General features: G+C 41.5%; 1 protein-coding gene across 1 annotated transcript in view; it reads right to left on the bottom strand.

The window, feature by feature from the left end:
- LOC143982098 (3 beta-hydroxysteroid dehydrogenase type 7-like) overlaps positions 1 to 17,225 on the bottom strand; it is an 83,024-nt gene that overhangs the window by 9,953 nt on the left and 55,846 nt on the right. Inside the window, exon 6 of the mRNA XM_077480521.1 lies at positions 16,495 to 16,657. Coding sequence (XP_077336647.1) covers positions 16,495 to 16,657 — 163 coding nt within the window. The remainder of the gene's footprint in view (positions 1 to 16,494; positions 16,658 to 17,225) is intronic.

Below are 17,225 nucleotides of genomic sequence, written 5' to 3'. Positions count from 1 at the left end.
TTGTGGAGGAGTGGAAGGGGACTCCAGTGGCAACCTGTGAAGCTCTGGTGAACTCCATGCCCAAGAGGAAAGGAAATAATGGGGGCCACACAAAATATAGACACTTTGGGCCCAATTTGGACATTTTCACTTAGGGGCGTACTCACTTTTGTTGCCAGTGGTTTAGACATGAATGGCTGTGTGTCAAGTTATTTTGAGGGAGTAGCAAATTTACACTGTTATACAAGCTGTACACTCACTACTTTATATTGTAGCAAATTGTCACTTCCTCAGTGTTGTCACATGAAAAGATATACCTATTTAATTGGCGTATAACACGCACCCCAAGTTTAGGAGGGAATTTAAAAGAAAAAAAACTTTTAGGAAAAAAAAAACGTACATTTAAATGCCCATCAATACAGCCTTATCAGTGTCATTTGCAGCCTTGCATTGCAACCTTGTCAGTCGTTTGCAAGCTTGTCAGTGTCATTTTAAAAATGGCGCCGCCGAGATACAGAGCGAATGTCCTGTGTATCTCGGCAGCGCTCGTTCTCGGCGGCTTTTGGGTATTTTCAGCCGCACTCGGCTGTTCTCGGCCCTTCTTGCCTATTTTCGGCTGCACTCCGAAAGCTGCTGAGAATGGCCGAATATACACGAGAACGGCCGAAAATACCTGAAAGACACCCAGAAGGTTAGGAAAGGAGGGGGATCGGCGTATAACACACACCCCCCCCCCCCATTTCCCCCTGATTTTAGGGGGGAAAAAGTGTGTGTTATACGCCGATAAATACGGTAATAAAATATTTACAAAAGTGTGAGGGGTATACTCACTTCTGTGAGATACTGTATATAGTCTATATTGTATCAAACCCATCTATTGGAAACTGTACACATGATTGTTCTTGTTTACGGCACAATTTTTTCAAAGTAATGTTTTGCAGTACTGTGTGTGTGTGTAAGAGATATAGATATAGATATATATATATATATATATATATATATATCTCTATATCTCTTTATTCTTTTTTTTTCACCAATGTAAAACTAAACTAAAATGATGACACAGAGACTGACATTTTAACATTTCTATACTTAAAGCGGAGTTCCAGGCTTTTTTCCGTTTAGTCAGCAGCTACAAAAAGTGTAAACAGACACTTACCTGTCCCTCGCTCCTCTCCCCCTGCTTCTCCGCAGGCCTGTCATTGGAACTGTGGGCACCCAGCCATGACAGCTTGTGGCTTCACGGACAGGTGTGCACTGCGCATGCTTTGCGAGTGGACAGGCAATCTTCTGGGACCTGCGATGTGTCCCAGAAGATTCTCTAGAGGGAGGGGCTGCCTATTGCCTAAAAATAATGTTTTGGCTACAGTTTCATGCTAAATCTTCAAAAACTATTTTGAATGCAAAAATTAAAATAGACAACACACAGAATAGGAGGCTGAGCAGCAGTGTTCCATGTACCCCTATACCGCAATGGCAACCAGAGTAGATGGTGCACATGCCATGATACCCCCTCATCTTTGTAAGACAGAACTGCCCATGCACAGGCTTTTAAAGGGTTAAAGAAGGGTCTGATGAGGTAACAGATCACCTCCCAGCCACCCGTTAATAACCCTCAGAAAAACGCTACATCACAGATAATTTTACAGAGTGCTAAATAAAGTCAGGCCCTCAACAGAACCTGTCAAAAACCTGTACAGCCCCCCCCCCCCCCACCCCAAATTTTTTTTTTGGGTTTCGTACTCGAGTTAGATGCCAAATGCCTGTGTTTTCACATTGAAGACACTTTGGCCTCATTCACATGGATGTACTTAAGGCTAGGTTCACACCTGTACAGCTGTGCAGGCTGCAGTTTGTGTGGGCATGAGAGACCATTCATTTGATGGTCTGCCATGCCCAGTGACATGCAGGAAAGAAGTCCCTGCACAATTTTTAAAAGCACAGGCCGCATGAATACTATAAATACCTTTCCACTGAAACTGATCCTTATCTACAAATCAATCTTCAATCTTGCTTCCTCCTCTGGTACATTCCCACCTGAAATGTTAAGAGCTGTGATCGTGACTATCCCTAAACCCAACACCACCCCTGCAAACTACAGACTCATATCTCTCCTAAATGCATATGTCAAGATATTTGCCAAACTTTTAGCACTCATACTACAAAAAAATCTTACCATTTCTTATCCACCCTGACCAAGTGGACTTTGTCCAAGGTCACCAGGCCCCTGATGGGACTAGACGTCTCATTCATTTAATCTCCAAGGCTGGGCAATCTCGGACGCCTTCTCTGCTCCTTACTTTGGATGCGGAGAAGCCATTTGATAGGGTCAACTGGGGATACCTCAAGACAGTGCTTGGCAATTTTGGGATTACGGGATGGGTACAAACAGTTATTCTATCCCTTTATTCCACTCACCTCAGGACTTTCCTCCAAACTGATATGAATGACTAACGGAACTAGGCAAGGATGTCCCCTATCGCCCATTATTTTTACGCTCCTTATGGAACCGCTGGCGGGGGCTTTCGATCTCATCCCAACATTACAGGCATCAATATTGGTGGTACTGAACACAAAATAAGCCTATTTGCGGATGAGGTTATGCTCATGCTCTCTAACCCCAAAACATCATCACATGAGACACAGAAATTGCTGGAAGTATTCAGGGCCGTGTCCTACTATAAATTAAATGCCACAAAGTCCAACATTTTATGTGTAAATGTTCCAACCTCTATCCAAACTTTTCTAACAGGTTCCCCTTTGATTGGTCCCCCCCTCCTTGATATATTTAGGAATCCAACTGACTGCACGCACCTCACAGCTCTATGAACATAACTTTAAGCCCTTCTTGGAATCACTGCCCCAACAACTATCCCACCTGAGGACCCAGGAACTATCAAAAGCTGGAAGAATAGCGACAATGAAAATGTTACTCCTCCCAAAACTCCTTTATCTCTTACCACAAACCTTCCTTTCCACCGTCCAAAATTTTTTCACTCAATTTGTTTGGAATTGCAAACTCCCCAGATACTCCCTTAATATTATAAGGAAGAAAAGGAATGGTGGAATGGGGGTACCCAATATTATGGCTTATTATAAAGCCTGCGTATTAGATCAACTTAGATATTGGTGGAACCCTCCTAAAACATAAAACGTGGGCATTTATGTAATCCACTGCAGTCCCACAAAGATTTCAATCTAATTGCTAGTAGGCTGGGAGCAAATCTGTGCAAATCTCCATCTAATTGTGGACAGAGATTCCCCTTTTACCTTCACTCAAGGGATCACTTTGCAAAATCCCTACCCCAATATCGGTGCTCCAACAGTTTATACCCTGCATTGACCTCCATGTATGGAAAAATAAAGGCCTTACTCTCTTGAGACCTATACCAGGATGTATCTCTCCACACCTATGGGGCCTTATCTACCCGTTTTGACCTTCCACTGCCTGCACAATTTACCTATTTACAAGTCCACTCCTTCCTCCAAAAACACCCTCCACCGCTACACGTAGAAATTCCAATCTCAATGTATACCTTCTTCCACAAACCTACAACCCCATTTAGGGGTATTTAAAGGTAATACACTCTTGGTATCTTACCCCATTCAAACTTTCCAAGTTCTACCCATCTCAAATAGCCTTATGCTGGAGAAAATGCGGAGAATCTGGCACTCTATACCATATACTTTGGTCTTGCATGTCACTAACATCATTCTGGAATAGGATTTTTTTGATAGTGTCCTATATATGTAGCCAACACATTGCACCTAATCGGGAGCTATCCATCTTTCACCTGAACATTCTCAAATTTCTTCCCAAATTCCGAGTAGTAATTGTACAATTTTTATTAGCAGCAAAAATCACAATTATAAGGCAGTGGAATACTACCAATCCTCCCTCCGCCAGTGATGGCATTCTCACCTTCAACCACCAATGTGAAATGGAGAAATTATTGGCAATCACAAACCTTATGCCGTGTACACACGACCGGGCTTTCCGGCAGACTAGGTCTGATGGGATCAGTCCGGACAATTCAATTATGTGTGGGCTAGTCCGATCGTTTTTCGGGAAAAAAAATCAATAAAAAAAAAAAATCAGACGGACCTAGAAATAGAACATTTCAAATCTATCCGACGGACTCAATTCCAGCAGACTAAAAAAAACGTGAAAACCATTAGTCTGTGTGGTAGTCCGACAGATCAAATATGACGCAAGGGCAGCTATTGTCTACTGGCTATTGAACTTCCTTGTTTAGTCCCATTTTATGTCATCACATTCAAAACAAACTGACTTAGTCCGTTCGTGTGTGGCCAAGCCCATTCGGAAAGTGCGTCGGAACTCCGCCGAAAGTCTGTTCGACCTAGTCTGCTGGAAAGTCCGGTCGTGTGTACGAGGCATTAGTCTCACAGTATTTAGAGATAAGTGGGAGCCCTGGTTATCAAATCCTAAGTGCACAGTCGAAGTTTGAATGTGTTTATGTTATGGTGACTGGTTTACCCTATCCCTAACCCCCCTCCCCCCCCCCATTCCTCTTTCCTTTCCCACCCTTGGCAAGCTTACTTCGCCTACTCACAACAAGTTATAAGGTTTACCCTCTGTACAGGTACGTTGATGCTACACACTGCGGATTACACCGTTATGTACCAATTGATGTATTTAACTGCCCTTTGTCAAGTCTTGCTATTGTACCACCAAGTTATTTCAATATCACCATGACACTAACCATGGTTGGCTGTGCTGCCACCCTAACCAGGAGACAGTTTGTTCCCAGATGGGGTGTCTGGGATGGGGAGCAGCACTCTTACTGTAAGATTAGTAATGATATTATCTCCAAAGTTCAAAATGTATATTATCTTATTTGCCATATTATCTACGTGTGATCTTTTGCTGTAAGTTATACTATTATCTGTTTTTAACCTTCTCTATAAAAAACTCAATAAAAACAAATTTGAAATAAAAGCACAGGCCACATCGGATCAGAGATTCCCAATGGGTCCTGCATTTTTCTGTGTGGGTAGTTGCGGCTGCCAATATTTGTGTGAGTCCCGCAGCGGCACCAATTGCACAGATGTGAACCTAACCTAGTGTACATCCTTGCAATGGGCTGTGTTTGCCTGCATGGAATGCACAGGTGTTCCATGCATCCATGTGCAGGCAATCCCTTTCATGTGCATTGAGGCAGGAACACAGCCACTGTTTCCAATTTTACATCCGTGTGGTTGTAGGCGCAGTCCCCATATGTAGATCCTGCGAGTTCAGGGACACCCACCTGCACACCCTGAGGCCAGGTTCACACCTATGTGTTTTTTGTTGCTTTTAGCAAAAACGCACTACAGTCCATTGGTTTCCTTTGGGACACATTCACATCTATGTTTTTTTTCAGCCACTGTGTTTTTGGAAAGGGTCAGGGACTTTTTTAAATGCAAAAAAAAGCTTTTTTGGTTCCATAGTCTTTAATGGAGAAGCAGCAGAAAAGCATGTAGTGCGTCATTGCTGCAATTTTTGCAGCAATTTGCGTTTTGTAATCTGCCCATTATTGGGCAAGAAACAAGAAAGCATAAAAATTGAATTTTTCAGTAAAAATGCACTACATGATTTTCTGTAGCAAAAAAAAATCACCGTTCTGCGTTTCCAAAAATGCAGCGGCTGAAAAAAGCTGTGAATGTGTCCCATAGGAAACCATGATAAATGGACTGTAGTGAGTTTCTGCAAAAAGCACCAAAAAACACATAGATGTGAACCAGGCCTCACAAGCATAGCAAGTTGGGAGCAGCGGCTGTGTCCATGCTCCCACTGCATCCCAATTGACCTGAATGGACCTGCCTGCATATGGATACAGGTTACACCCATGTGAACAAAACCTAATCCTCATGACCTGTCCTGCAAGAACAGGAAGTGATCTTTCTTTACTAGGGACAGAAATGGCTATAAAAAAAAAAAAAAAAAAAAAAAAAAAAAAACTTGTTTATTTAGTAGTAAGGGAATGGATAGAATATCTGTCAGTTTTGTTTTTTTGCTCTGTCTTTTTCTGACCCACACACTTCTTGCTCTGGTGTCAAATGTAGCAGTATACATTTTACTCACACTTTAAATAAAATAAAAAACAAAAAAAAAAGTTTTGGTTACAATCTGCTTTTAAAGAGAAAATATAATGATTTGTGGATTGGATCACTGCTTTTACAAAGCAGAGCTTGAGGCATGGTTTCAAGCACCCTCCAAAATAGGAAATTAATATCTGGATAGTTGAATTGATCGGGTGGCCAAATAGCCATCTGATCATTTCTGCAATAAAAAGGATTGGCATGATTACAAGATAACAAAATATAAGTTTTTTTTTTAATCATTTTATTGGGACCTGACAGTTGCACCATATAGGATTCTTAGCAAGGAATAACTATTGCATGAGAATTTCTCTTAAGAAATATTTTTTAGCTAGTAGGTCAAACCCTTTGCAAAGGTGAAAACACCTAGAAACTCAGCAACACCTTTAAAAATCACTAGGTGGTGCTGTTCCTCTTCCTGATTTATCATAAAGCACTACAGGACCTTAGATGCAAAAAAAAAATAGAAAAATTGAGATATGGTTTTTATCAAGGAACTGGTCTGTTTGTGCTAATTCGACAATAAGAGCATTTTTATATGACAATCAATAGCAATGTTTTGTCAGGTTGATTCATGTCACCTTATAAAAAAAAGTTGGCTCTAGTGTTCTTTTCAAAAATATAAAAAAAAATAGTGCATCAGTCCAGCAGAGTTTAAAAGAAATCTGGATTGTAACATAGAGCCCCGTGGCTTCAATATTTTGAGTCAGTGGTCTGGAACATTTATACAGTTGACATTTCTCTGTATAAAGAACACATTATAGAACAAGGTACTCAGGGCTCAAGTCCTGCGGGAACTCACGGGAACGGAGTGCCTGTACTTTTTCCACAACAGGAACTCAGTTCCCATTAGCAGCCATGTCCTGCAAGACTTTGAAGTATGCCAGCTGTATGGTAGGTGCTACACCAGCAGCCGCCGACACAGCTCGCAATAGTAAGTGCCGCACACCTGACCATTCAGGCATTGCCAGTAGGGGGCCCCATGACAGCTTCCGCTTCGATCTACCTGTCAATCACAGCTAGCTGACAGGTAGATCAAGTCCCTGCTGCTAAGAGATTGTATTTAGTCAGACCTCTCGTGATGCGCTCCTCCCCACCGGCCCTCCTGATTTTCTGTCTCCTCATCCTCCCCCCTTGTCCTGCATTCTTTCTCTGTGTGTCCCGCTGAATCTCCCCCTCCTCTATCTTCAGTGCCATATGATGAGAGAACCCAGAGGAGGAGCACAGCTATTCTGCTCACAGGACATGCAGGGAGAGAGGTGAGCTGAGGGAGGAACATCAGTTTGGGGTGGTAAGCTGAGCACAATATCTGGCAAAGTTTAATGCCAGGAGGGAAGTTTATGTGGAAATAGCTTAGGTTGGAATAGCAGCGAGTATGTGTTGGAGCCCTGCAGAGTTTACAGCCACCAAGTTAACTTATATCTCCTAAGCAGGAACACATCACTATCTCCCCAAGCATTCTGTCCAGATAATGTGCAGTTAATTTATGACCTTTCCGTTTAACCCTGTGTTATTCAAGCTCTGTTCAATGAAAAGTGTAAACTCACCACATAAACACTCTATATACAAAATAACATTCCCCAATAAAGATCAGAACACGATGTTCACATTTGCATGGAAGCACAATTGAATGAATGCCGATTATTCAGAGAATTGTCGTATTTATGTTTATTGAGAATTTTTTTTTTATGTACTAACAGTTAAGCTTCATACACACAATACGAAAATTGGATGAAAAATACCACTTTTGAAGAGTTTGTGCATATGAGCATATCATTTATTTTTTTATTTTTTGGTGGGGGGAGTGGATCTTGGGTGGGAGTTCCCACACTTTTTTCCCCAGGACTTGACCCCTGAAGGTACTCGATGGGGGCAAAGGACACACTCATACCACATCCCCAGTTATGAGGACTATGTAGAAATAATATTAAGGTTACTAGATTTGTAAAATGAAATACGGGACCACTCTAGTGACTATGCCCACAAAACCACACCCTAATTTGAAGCCACATCCACAAATTCACACCCCAATTTTTTTTTTAACACGCCCAGAACAATTGGTGACAGACTTTTGGAACAAGAAGCAGGCTTTTGACGTATAAAAACAAAATACCCTGGGTGCCAATAGAAGTGAAATAATGCATCATGAATTGTGGGTGTGGCTACATTATCAGCAGTGGGCAGGGCTTAAGAGGATAGGGTAAAAAAAAAAAAAAAAACCCTGAAACTATGCTGCTATGGGTCGGAGTGCAATGTATAGAGTTCAGGGGTCAGAGTAGATGGTGCACATGCCATGATACCCCCTCGTCTTTGTAAGACAGAACTGCCCATGCACAGGCTTTTAAAGGGTTAAAGAAGGGTCTGATGAGGTAACAGATCACCTCCCAGCCACCCGTTAATAACCCTCAGAAAAACGCTACATCACAGATAATTTTACAGAGTGCTAAATAAAGTCAGGCCTTCAACAGAACCTGTCAAAAACCTGTACAGCCCCCCCCCCACCCCAATTTTTTTTTGGGTTTCGTACTCGAGTTAGATGCCAAATGCCTGTGTTTTCACATTGAAGACACTTTGGCCTCATTCAAATGGATGTACTTAAGGCTAGGTTCACACCTGTACAGCTGTGCAGGCTGCAGTTTGTGTGGGCATGAGAGACCATTCATTTGATGGTCTGCCATGCCCAGTGACACGCAGGAAAGAAGTCCCTGCACAGTTTTTAAAAGCACAGGCCGCATGAATACTATAAATACCTTTCCACTGAAACTGATCCTTATCTACAAATCAATCTTCAATCTTGCTTCCTCCTCTGGTATATTCCCACCTGAAATGTTAAGAGCTGTGATCGTGACTATCCCTAAACCCAACACCACCCCTGCAAACTACAGGCTCATATCTCTCCTAAATGCATATGTCAAGATATTTGCCAAACTTTTAGCACTCATACTACAAAAAAATCTATCAAAAAAAGGCTTCCCCCTGAATGGGTGGGATTTTAAATGACCATCAACTCCGGACACAAATGGACACAATAATATACAATTTTTATTCATAAATTACACAATGTACATAATATTACCAGGAAGTACAAATGGGCTAAACAATGTCCTCCTGGTGTATTAATAAACAAACATATATACAGAACAAAATATGATTAAAACAATGCTTGTCCTATATCACCCACACCCGACGCGTTTCCAGTTGCTGATAATTCAGAACCTTCATCAGGGGTGAACAAACTTGATGATATAGCAATCTAGTGAGGTGTAAGTTCGAGGATCAAAATGCCTGCCATTTAGAAAAATATAAGTATGTCTGAAGAGTACTTCAAATACTATCGAGATGTCAACCAAGTACAGGATGTCCTGCAAATTACTTCCAGATCAGTTAGACGGATTCTATGGCAAGGGGGGTTTTTGTTTCTATGTGAGACATTAATTGGAACAAACAATGGCTATCTGGATGTTTCAAGTCCACCTTCATGTGTGTGTCAAGCTGAATTAGCATGTATATGACTTGCACCCAGGGTTGCCTTGTCCCATTCCCAGGAAATAAGCCCAAAAGGAAAACTGGAAGCTGTAGTCCAACCACAAATTACAAACGGCAAAGCAGTCCTCTATGTGCAGCGTATGGATGGCCACTACAAAAAAATACTACAATTTCTTATCCACCCTGACCAAGTGGACTTTGTCCAAGGTCGCCAGGCCCCTGATGGGACTAGACGTCTCATTCATTTAATCTCCAAGGCTGGGCCATCTCGGACGCCTTCTCTGCTCCTTACTTTGGATGCGGAGAAGCCATTTGATAGGGTCCACTGGGAATACCTCAAGACAGTGCTTGGCAATTTCGGGATTACGGGATGGGTACAAACAGTTATTCTATCCCTTTATTCCACTCACCTCAGGACTTTCCTCCAAACTGATATGAATGACTAACGGAACTAGGCAAGGATGTCCCCTATCGCCCATTATTTTTACGCTCCTTATGGAACCGCTGGCGGGGGGCTTTCGATCTCATCCCAACATTACAGGCATCAATATTGGTGGTACTGAACACAAAATAAGCCTATTTGCGGATGAGGTTATGCTCATGCTCTCTAACCCCAAAACATCATCACACGAGACACAGAAATTGCTGGAAGTATTCAGGGCCGTGTCCTACTATAAATTAAATGCCACAAAGTCCAACATTTTATGTGTAAATGTTCCAACCTCTATCCAAACTTTTCTAACAGGTTCCCCTTTGATTGGTCCCCCCCTCCTTGATATATTTAGGAATCCAACTGACTGCACGCACCTCACAGCTCTATGAACATAACTTTAAGCCCTTCTTGGAATCACTGCCCCAACTACTATCCCACCTGAGGACCCAGGAACTATCAAAAGCTGGAAGAATAGCGACAATTAAAATGTTACTCCTCCCAAAACTCCTTTATCTCTTACCACAAACCTTCCTTTCCACCGTCCAAAATTTTTTCACTCAATTTGTTTGGAATTGCAAACTCCCCAGATACTCCCTTAATATTATAAGGAAGAAAAGGAATGGTGGAATGGGGGTACCCAATATTATGGCTTATTATAAAGCCTTCGTATTAGATCAACTTAGATATTGGTGGAACCCTCCTAAAACATAAAACGTGGGCATTTATGGAATCCACTGCAGTCCCACAAAGATTTCAATCTAATTGCTAGTAGGCTGGGAGCAAATCTGTGCAAATCTCCATCTAATTGTGGACAGAGATTCCCCTTTTACCTTCACTCAAGGGATCACTTTGCAAAATCCCTACCCCAATATCGGTGCTCCAACAGTTTATACCCTGCATTGACCTCCATGTATGGAAAAATAAAGGCCTTACTCTCGAGACCTATACCAGGATTTATCTCTCCACAACTATGGGGCCTTATCTACCCGTTTTGACCTTCCACTGCCTGCACAATTTACCTATTTACAAGTCCACTCCTTCCTCCAAAAACACCCTCCACCGCTACACTTAGAAATTCCAATCTCAATGTATACCTTCTTCCACAAACCTACAACCCCATTTAGGGGTATTTACTTGTTTTATAATAATATCTACAACGCTAAAGACTCCTTCTCAAAGACCACCACCATTGTCAAATGGGAAGAAGCCTTGGGAAAAACCCTTCCAGATGCCTGTTGGATGAAAGCTTTCTCCACCACCTATACCTCATCCAAGTGTGTAAACCATTGGGAACACTATCAAAAGGTAATACACTCTTGGTATCTTACCCCGTTCAAACTTTCCAAGTTCTACCCATCTCAAATAGCCTTATGCTGGAGAAAATGCGGAGAATCTGGCACTCTATACCATATACTTTGGTCTTGCATGTCACTAACATCATTCTGGAATAGGATTTTTTTGATAGTGTCCTATATATGTAGCCAACACATTGCACCTAATCGGGAGCTATCCATCTTTCACCTGAACATTCTCAAATTTCTTCCCAAATTCCGAGTAGTAATTGTACAATTTTTATTAGCAGCAAAAATCACAATTATAAGGCAGTGGAATACTACCAATCCTCCCTCCGCCAGTGATGGCATTCTCACCTTCAACCACCAATGTGAAATGGAGAAATTATTGGCAATCACAAACCTTATGCCGTGTACACACGACCGGGCTTTCCGGCAGACTAGGTCTGATGGGATCAGTCCGGACAATTCAATTATGTGCGGGCTAGTCCGATCGTTTTTCGGGAAAAAAAATCAATAAAAAAAAAAAAATCAGACGGACCTAGAAATAGAACATTTCAAATCTATCCGACGGACTCAATTCCAGCAGACTAAAAAAAACGTGAAAACCATTAGTCTGTGTGGTAGTCCGACAGATCAAATATGACGCAAGGGCAGCTATTGTCTACTGGCTATTGAACTTCCTTGTTTAGTCCCATTTTATGTCATCACATTCAAAACAAACTGACTTAGTCCGTTCGTGTGTGGCCAAGCCCATTCGGAAAGTGCGTCGGAACTCCGCCGAAAGTCTGTTCGACCTAGTCTGCTGGAAAGTCCGGTCGTGTGTACGAGGCATTAGTCTCACAGTATTTAGAGATAAGTGGGAGCCCTGGTTATCAAATCCTAAGTGCACAGTCGAAGTTTGAATGTGTTTATGTTATGGTGACTGGTTTACCCTATCCCTAACCCCCCTCCCCCCCCCCATTCCTCTTTCCTTTCCCACCCTTGGCAAGCTTACTTCGCCTACTCACAACAAGTTATAAGGTTTACCCTCTGTACAGGTACGTTGATGCTACACACTGCGGATTACACCGTTATGTACCAATTGATGTATTTAACTGCCCTTTGTCAAGTCTTGCTATTGTACCACCAAGTTATTTCAATATCACCATGACACTAACCATGGTTGGCTGTGCTGCCACCCTAACCAGGAGACAGTTTGTTCCCAGATGGGGTGTCTGGGATGGGGAGCAGCACTCTTACTGTAAGATTAGTAATGATATTATCTCCAAAGTTCAAAATGTATATTATCTTATTTGCCATATTATCTACGTGTGATCTTTTGCTGTAAGTTATACTATTATCTGTTTTTAACCTTCTCTATAAAAAACTCAATAAAAACAAATTTGAAATAAAAGCACAGGCCACATCGGATCAGAGATTCCCAATGGGTCCTGCATTTTTCTGTGTGGGTAGTTGCGGCTGCCAATATTTGTGTGAGTCCCGCAGCGGCACCAATTGCACAGATGTGAACCTAACCTAGTGTACATCCTTGCAATGGGCTGTGTTTGCCTGCATGGAATGCACAGGTGTTCCATGCATCCATGTGCAGGCAATCCCTTTCATGTGCATTGAGGCAGGAACACAGCCACTGTTTCCAATTTTACATCCGTGTGGTTGTAGGCGCAGTCCCCATATGTAGATCCTGCGAGTTCAGGGACACCCACCTGCACACCCTGAGGCCAGGTTCACACCTATGTGTTTTTTGTTGCTTTTAGCAAAAACGCACTACAGTCCATTGGTTTCCTTTGGGACACATTCACATCTATGTTTTTTTTCAGCCACTGTGTTTTTGGAAAGGGTCAGGGACTTTTTTAAATGCAAAAAAAAGCTTTTTTGGTTCCATAGTCTTTAATGGAGAAGCAGCAGAAAAGCATGTAGTGCGTCATTGCTGCAATTTTTGCAGCAATTTGCGTTTTGTAATCTGCCCATTATTGGGCAAGAAACAAGAAAGCATAAAAATTGAATTTTTCAGTAAAAATGCACTACATGATTTTCTGTAGCAAAAAAAAATCACCGTTCTGCGTTTCCAAAAATGCAGCGGCTGAAAAAAGCTGTGAATGTGTCCCATAGGAAACCATGATAAATGGACTGTAGTGAGTTTCTGCAAAAAGCACCAAAAAACACATAGATGTGAACCAGGCCTCACAAGCATAGCAAGTTGGGAGCAGCGGCTGTGTCCATGCTCCCACTGCATCCCAATTGACCTGAATGGACCTGCCTGCATATGGATACAGGTTACACCCATGTGAACAAAACCTAATCCTCATGGCCTGTCCTGCAAGAACAGGAAGTGATCTTTCTTTACTAGGGACAGAAATGGCTATAAAAAAAAAAAAAAAAAAAACTTGTTTATTTAGTAGTAAGGGAATGGATAGAATATCTGTCAGTTTTGTTTTTTTGCTCTGTCTTTTCCTGACCCACACACTTCTTGCTCTGGTGTCAAATGTAGCAGTATACATTTTACTCACACTTTAAATAAAAAACAAAAAAATAAAGTTTTGGTTACAATCTGCTTTTAAAGAGAAAATATAATGATTTGTGGATTGGATCACTGCTTTTACAAAGCAGAGCTTGAGGCATGGTTTCAAGCACCCTCCAAAATAGGAAATTAATATCTGGATAGTTGCTCACAAAGAACCAATGTAGAATTGATCGGGTGGCCAAATAGCCATCTGATCATTTCTGCAATAAAAAGGATTGGCATGATTACAAGATAACAAAATATATGTTTTTTTTTTAATCATTTTATTGGGACCTGACAGTTGCACCATATAGGATTCTTAGCAAGGAATAACCCTTTGCAAAGGTGAAAACACCTAGAAACTCAGCAACACCTTTAAAAATCACTAGGTGGTGCCGTTCCTCTTCCTGATTTATCATAAAGCACTACAGGACTTTAGATGCAAAAAAAATAGAAAAATTGAGATATGGTTTTTATCAAGGAACTGGTCTGTTTGTGCTAATTCGACAATAAGAGCATTTTTATATGACAATCAATAGCAATGTTTTGTCAGGTTGATTCATGTCACCTTACAAAAAAAAGTTGGCTCTAGTGTTCTTTTCAAAAATATAAAAAAAAATAGTGCATCAGTCCAGCAGAGTTTAAAAGAAATCTGGATTGTAACATAGAGCCCCGTGGCTTCAATATTTTGAGTCAGTGGTCTGGAACATTTATACAGTTGACATTTCTCTCAAAGGACACATTATAGAACAAGGTACTCAGGACTCAAGTCCTGCGGGAACTCACGGGAACGGAGTGCCTGTACTTTTTCCACAACAGGAATTCAGTTCCCATTAGCAGCCATGTCCTGCAAGACTTTGAAGTATGCCATCTGTATGGTAGGTGCTACACCAGCAGCCGCCGACACAGCTCGCAATAGTAAGTGCCGCACACCTGACCATTCAGGCATTGCCAGTAGGGGGCCCCATGACAGCTTCCGCTTCGATCTACCTGTCAATCACAGCTAGCTGACAGGTAGATCAAGAACCTGCTGCTAAGAGATTGTATTTAGTCAGACCTCTCGTGATGCGCTCCTCCCCACCGGCCCCTCCTGATTTTCTGTCTCCTCATCCTCCCCCCTTGTCCTGCATTCTTTCTCTGTGTGTCCCGCTGAATCTCCCCCTCCTCTATCTTCAGTGCCATATGATGAGAGAACCCAGAGGAGGAGCACAGCTATTCTGCTCACAGGACATGCAGGGAGAGAGGTGAGCTGAGGGAGGAACATCAGTTTGGGGTGGTAAGCTGAGCACAATATCTGGCAAAGTTTAATGCCAGGAGGGAAGTTTATGTGGAAATAGCTTAGGTTGGAATAGCAGCGAGTGTGTGTTGGAGCCCTGCAGAGTTTACAGCCACCAAGTTAACTTATATCTCCTAAGCAGGAACACATCACTATCTCCCCAAGCATTCTGTCCAGATAATGTGCAGTTAATTTATGACCTTTCCGTTTAACCCTGTGTTATCCAAGCTCTGTTCAATGAAAAGTGTAAACTCACCACATAAACACTCTATATACAAAATAACATTCCCCAATAAAGATCAGAACACGATGTTCACATTTGCATGGAAGCACAATTGAATGAATGCTGATTATTCAGAGAATTACCGTATTTATGTTTATTGAGAATTTTTTTTTTTTTTTGATGTCCTAACAGTTAAGCTTCATACACACAATACGAAAATTGGATGAAAAATACCACTTTTGAAGCGTTTGTGCATATGAGCATATCATTTTTTTTTTTTTTGGTGGGGGGAGTGGATCTTGGGTGGGAGTTCCCACACTTTTTTCCCCAGGACTTGACCCCTGAAGGTACTCGATGGGGGCAAAGGACACATTCATACCACATCCCCAGTTATGAGGACTATGTAGAAAAAATATTAAGGTTACCAGATTTGTAAAATGAAATAAGGGACCACTCTAGTGACTATGTCCACAAAACCACACCCTAATTTGAAGCCACATCCACAAATTCACACCCCAATTATTTTTTTAACACGTCCAGAACAATTGGTGACAGACTTTTGGAACAAGAAGCAGGCTTTTGACGTATAAAGACAAAATACCCTGGGTGCCAATAGAAGTGGAATAATGCATCATGAATTGTGGGTGTGGCTACATTATCAGCCGTGGACAGGGCTTAAGAGGATAGGGTAAAAAAAAAAAAAAAACCCTGAAACTATGCTGCTATGGGTCGGAGTGCAATGTATAGAGTTCAGGGGTCAGGATTATGTGACATACAGACTTCAGGGGTCAGAGTTGGGTGATGCATAGAGTTCAGGTGCCAGGATTAAGGAACACACAAAGGACAGGGGTCAGGAATTCAGCAAAAGGGTGAACATCGGATGTTCAAGTCGAACGTACGTTCGACTCGAACATCGGGCTCATCCCTGCCAAAGAGCGATAAACAGGCAAAATCCTTATGATAATCACACAGATAAATTATATGTATACTGCCAAGCTGTAAATGCAGCTTAGAGGAAAAACAGTCCAAGCACTAGCCAGGCATTGCCTACAGTATACAATTGTATGCCGTTTAATGTTTCGGGACTAAAAAAGAATTTCAGAAAATCTGATCTAATGTTGTGGTAATATGTGATGTCAATGAATAAAAATGAGTTCTTCTACATGATCAGTGACATGTCTATGCTATAATTTCTCTTACCGACATATTCATAGTTTTGTCCTGCATGATCTGGTTGAACGTAGTTTATCCGATTATTATGGTATTTTACAGATTGATACTGGTTCAGGATTTGCTGTGACTTTTCACCATAGACGGAGCCTGGTCGGATGATGCAAGTAGTTAATTTATTTCCATTGCTCATCTGCAAAGCAGTAACAAAGAGGAAAACATGAAGATAGTCAAATGTGGTTTTCAAAATGTATCATTAAAATTAGAGGCTTGTTTGTAGCTGCAGTATGCCAATACCAATACAAATCAAATGTCTGCACCTGACTCATAGAATCGTACTTGGGGTTTGCGATCCTGAACGGATCTGTACTGGTAGATAATTGTCTTTCTGGATTTGACTTGTGGCACTTGTTAACCCGCAATTTGTTTCTCACTGCCTTATTTTTGTTTGATTCAATGCCGAGTCTGTACTTTTTCTCTGTACTGTTATTACCTTTCAATAAACATTTCTTGAATGTAAAAAAAAAAAAGAATCGTACTTGGGGTAAGGCCACTCTCAACAGTCAACCTGTTTTTCATATTGTGCAGCTGTGCATAGTAACCAATCAGCTGTAAGGCTTTATTGTCAAAGCTTAATTAAACAAGCTGACGTTGGAAGCCGAGAACCAGATTCTGTGTGATTGCGTTTAAGTAAAAATTACCCCAATTGTGTTGTCAATGTATAAAAGGTTTTTATTCGAACACACTTTTGATATTATTTT

Source organism: Lithobates pipiens, unplaced genomic scaffold, assembly GCF_037356315.1.
Source record: "Lithobates pipiens isolate NorthernLeopardFrog02 unplaced genomic scaffold, aLitPip1_a1.2 Scaffold_16, whole genome shotgun sequence".
Classification (NCBI taxonomy): Eukaryota; Metazoa; Chordata; class Amphibia; order Anura; family Ranidae; genus Lithobates; species Lithobates pipiens.
The sequence above is the reverse complement of the archived record's forward strand: the minus strand, read 5'-3'. Positions and strand labels throughout refer to the sequence as shown.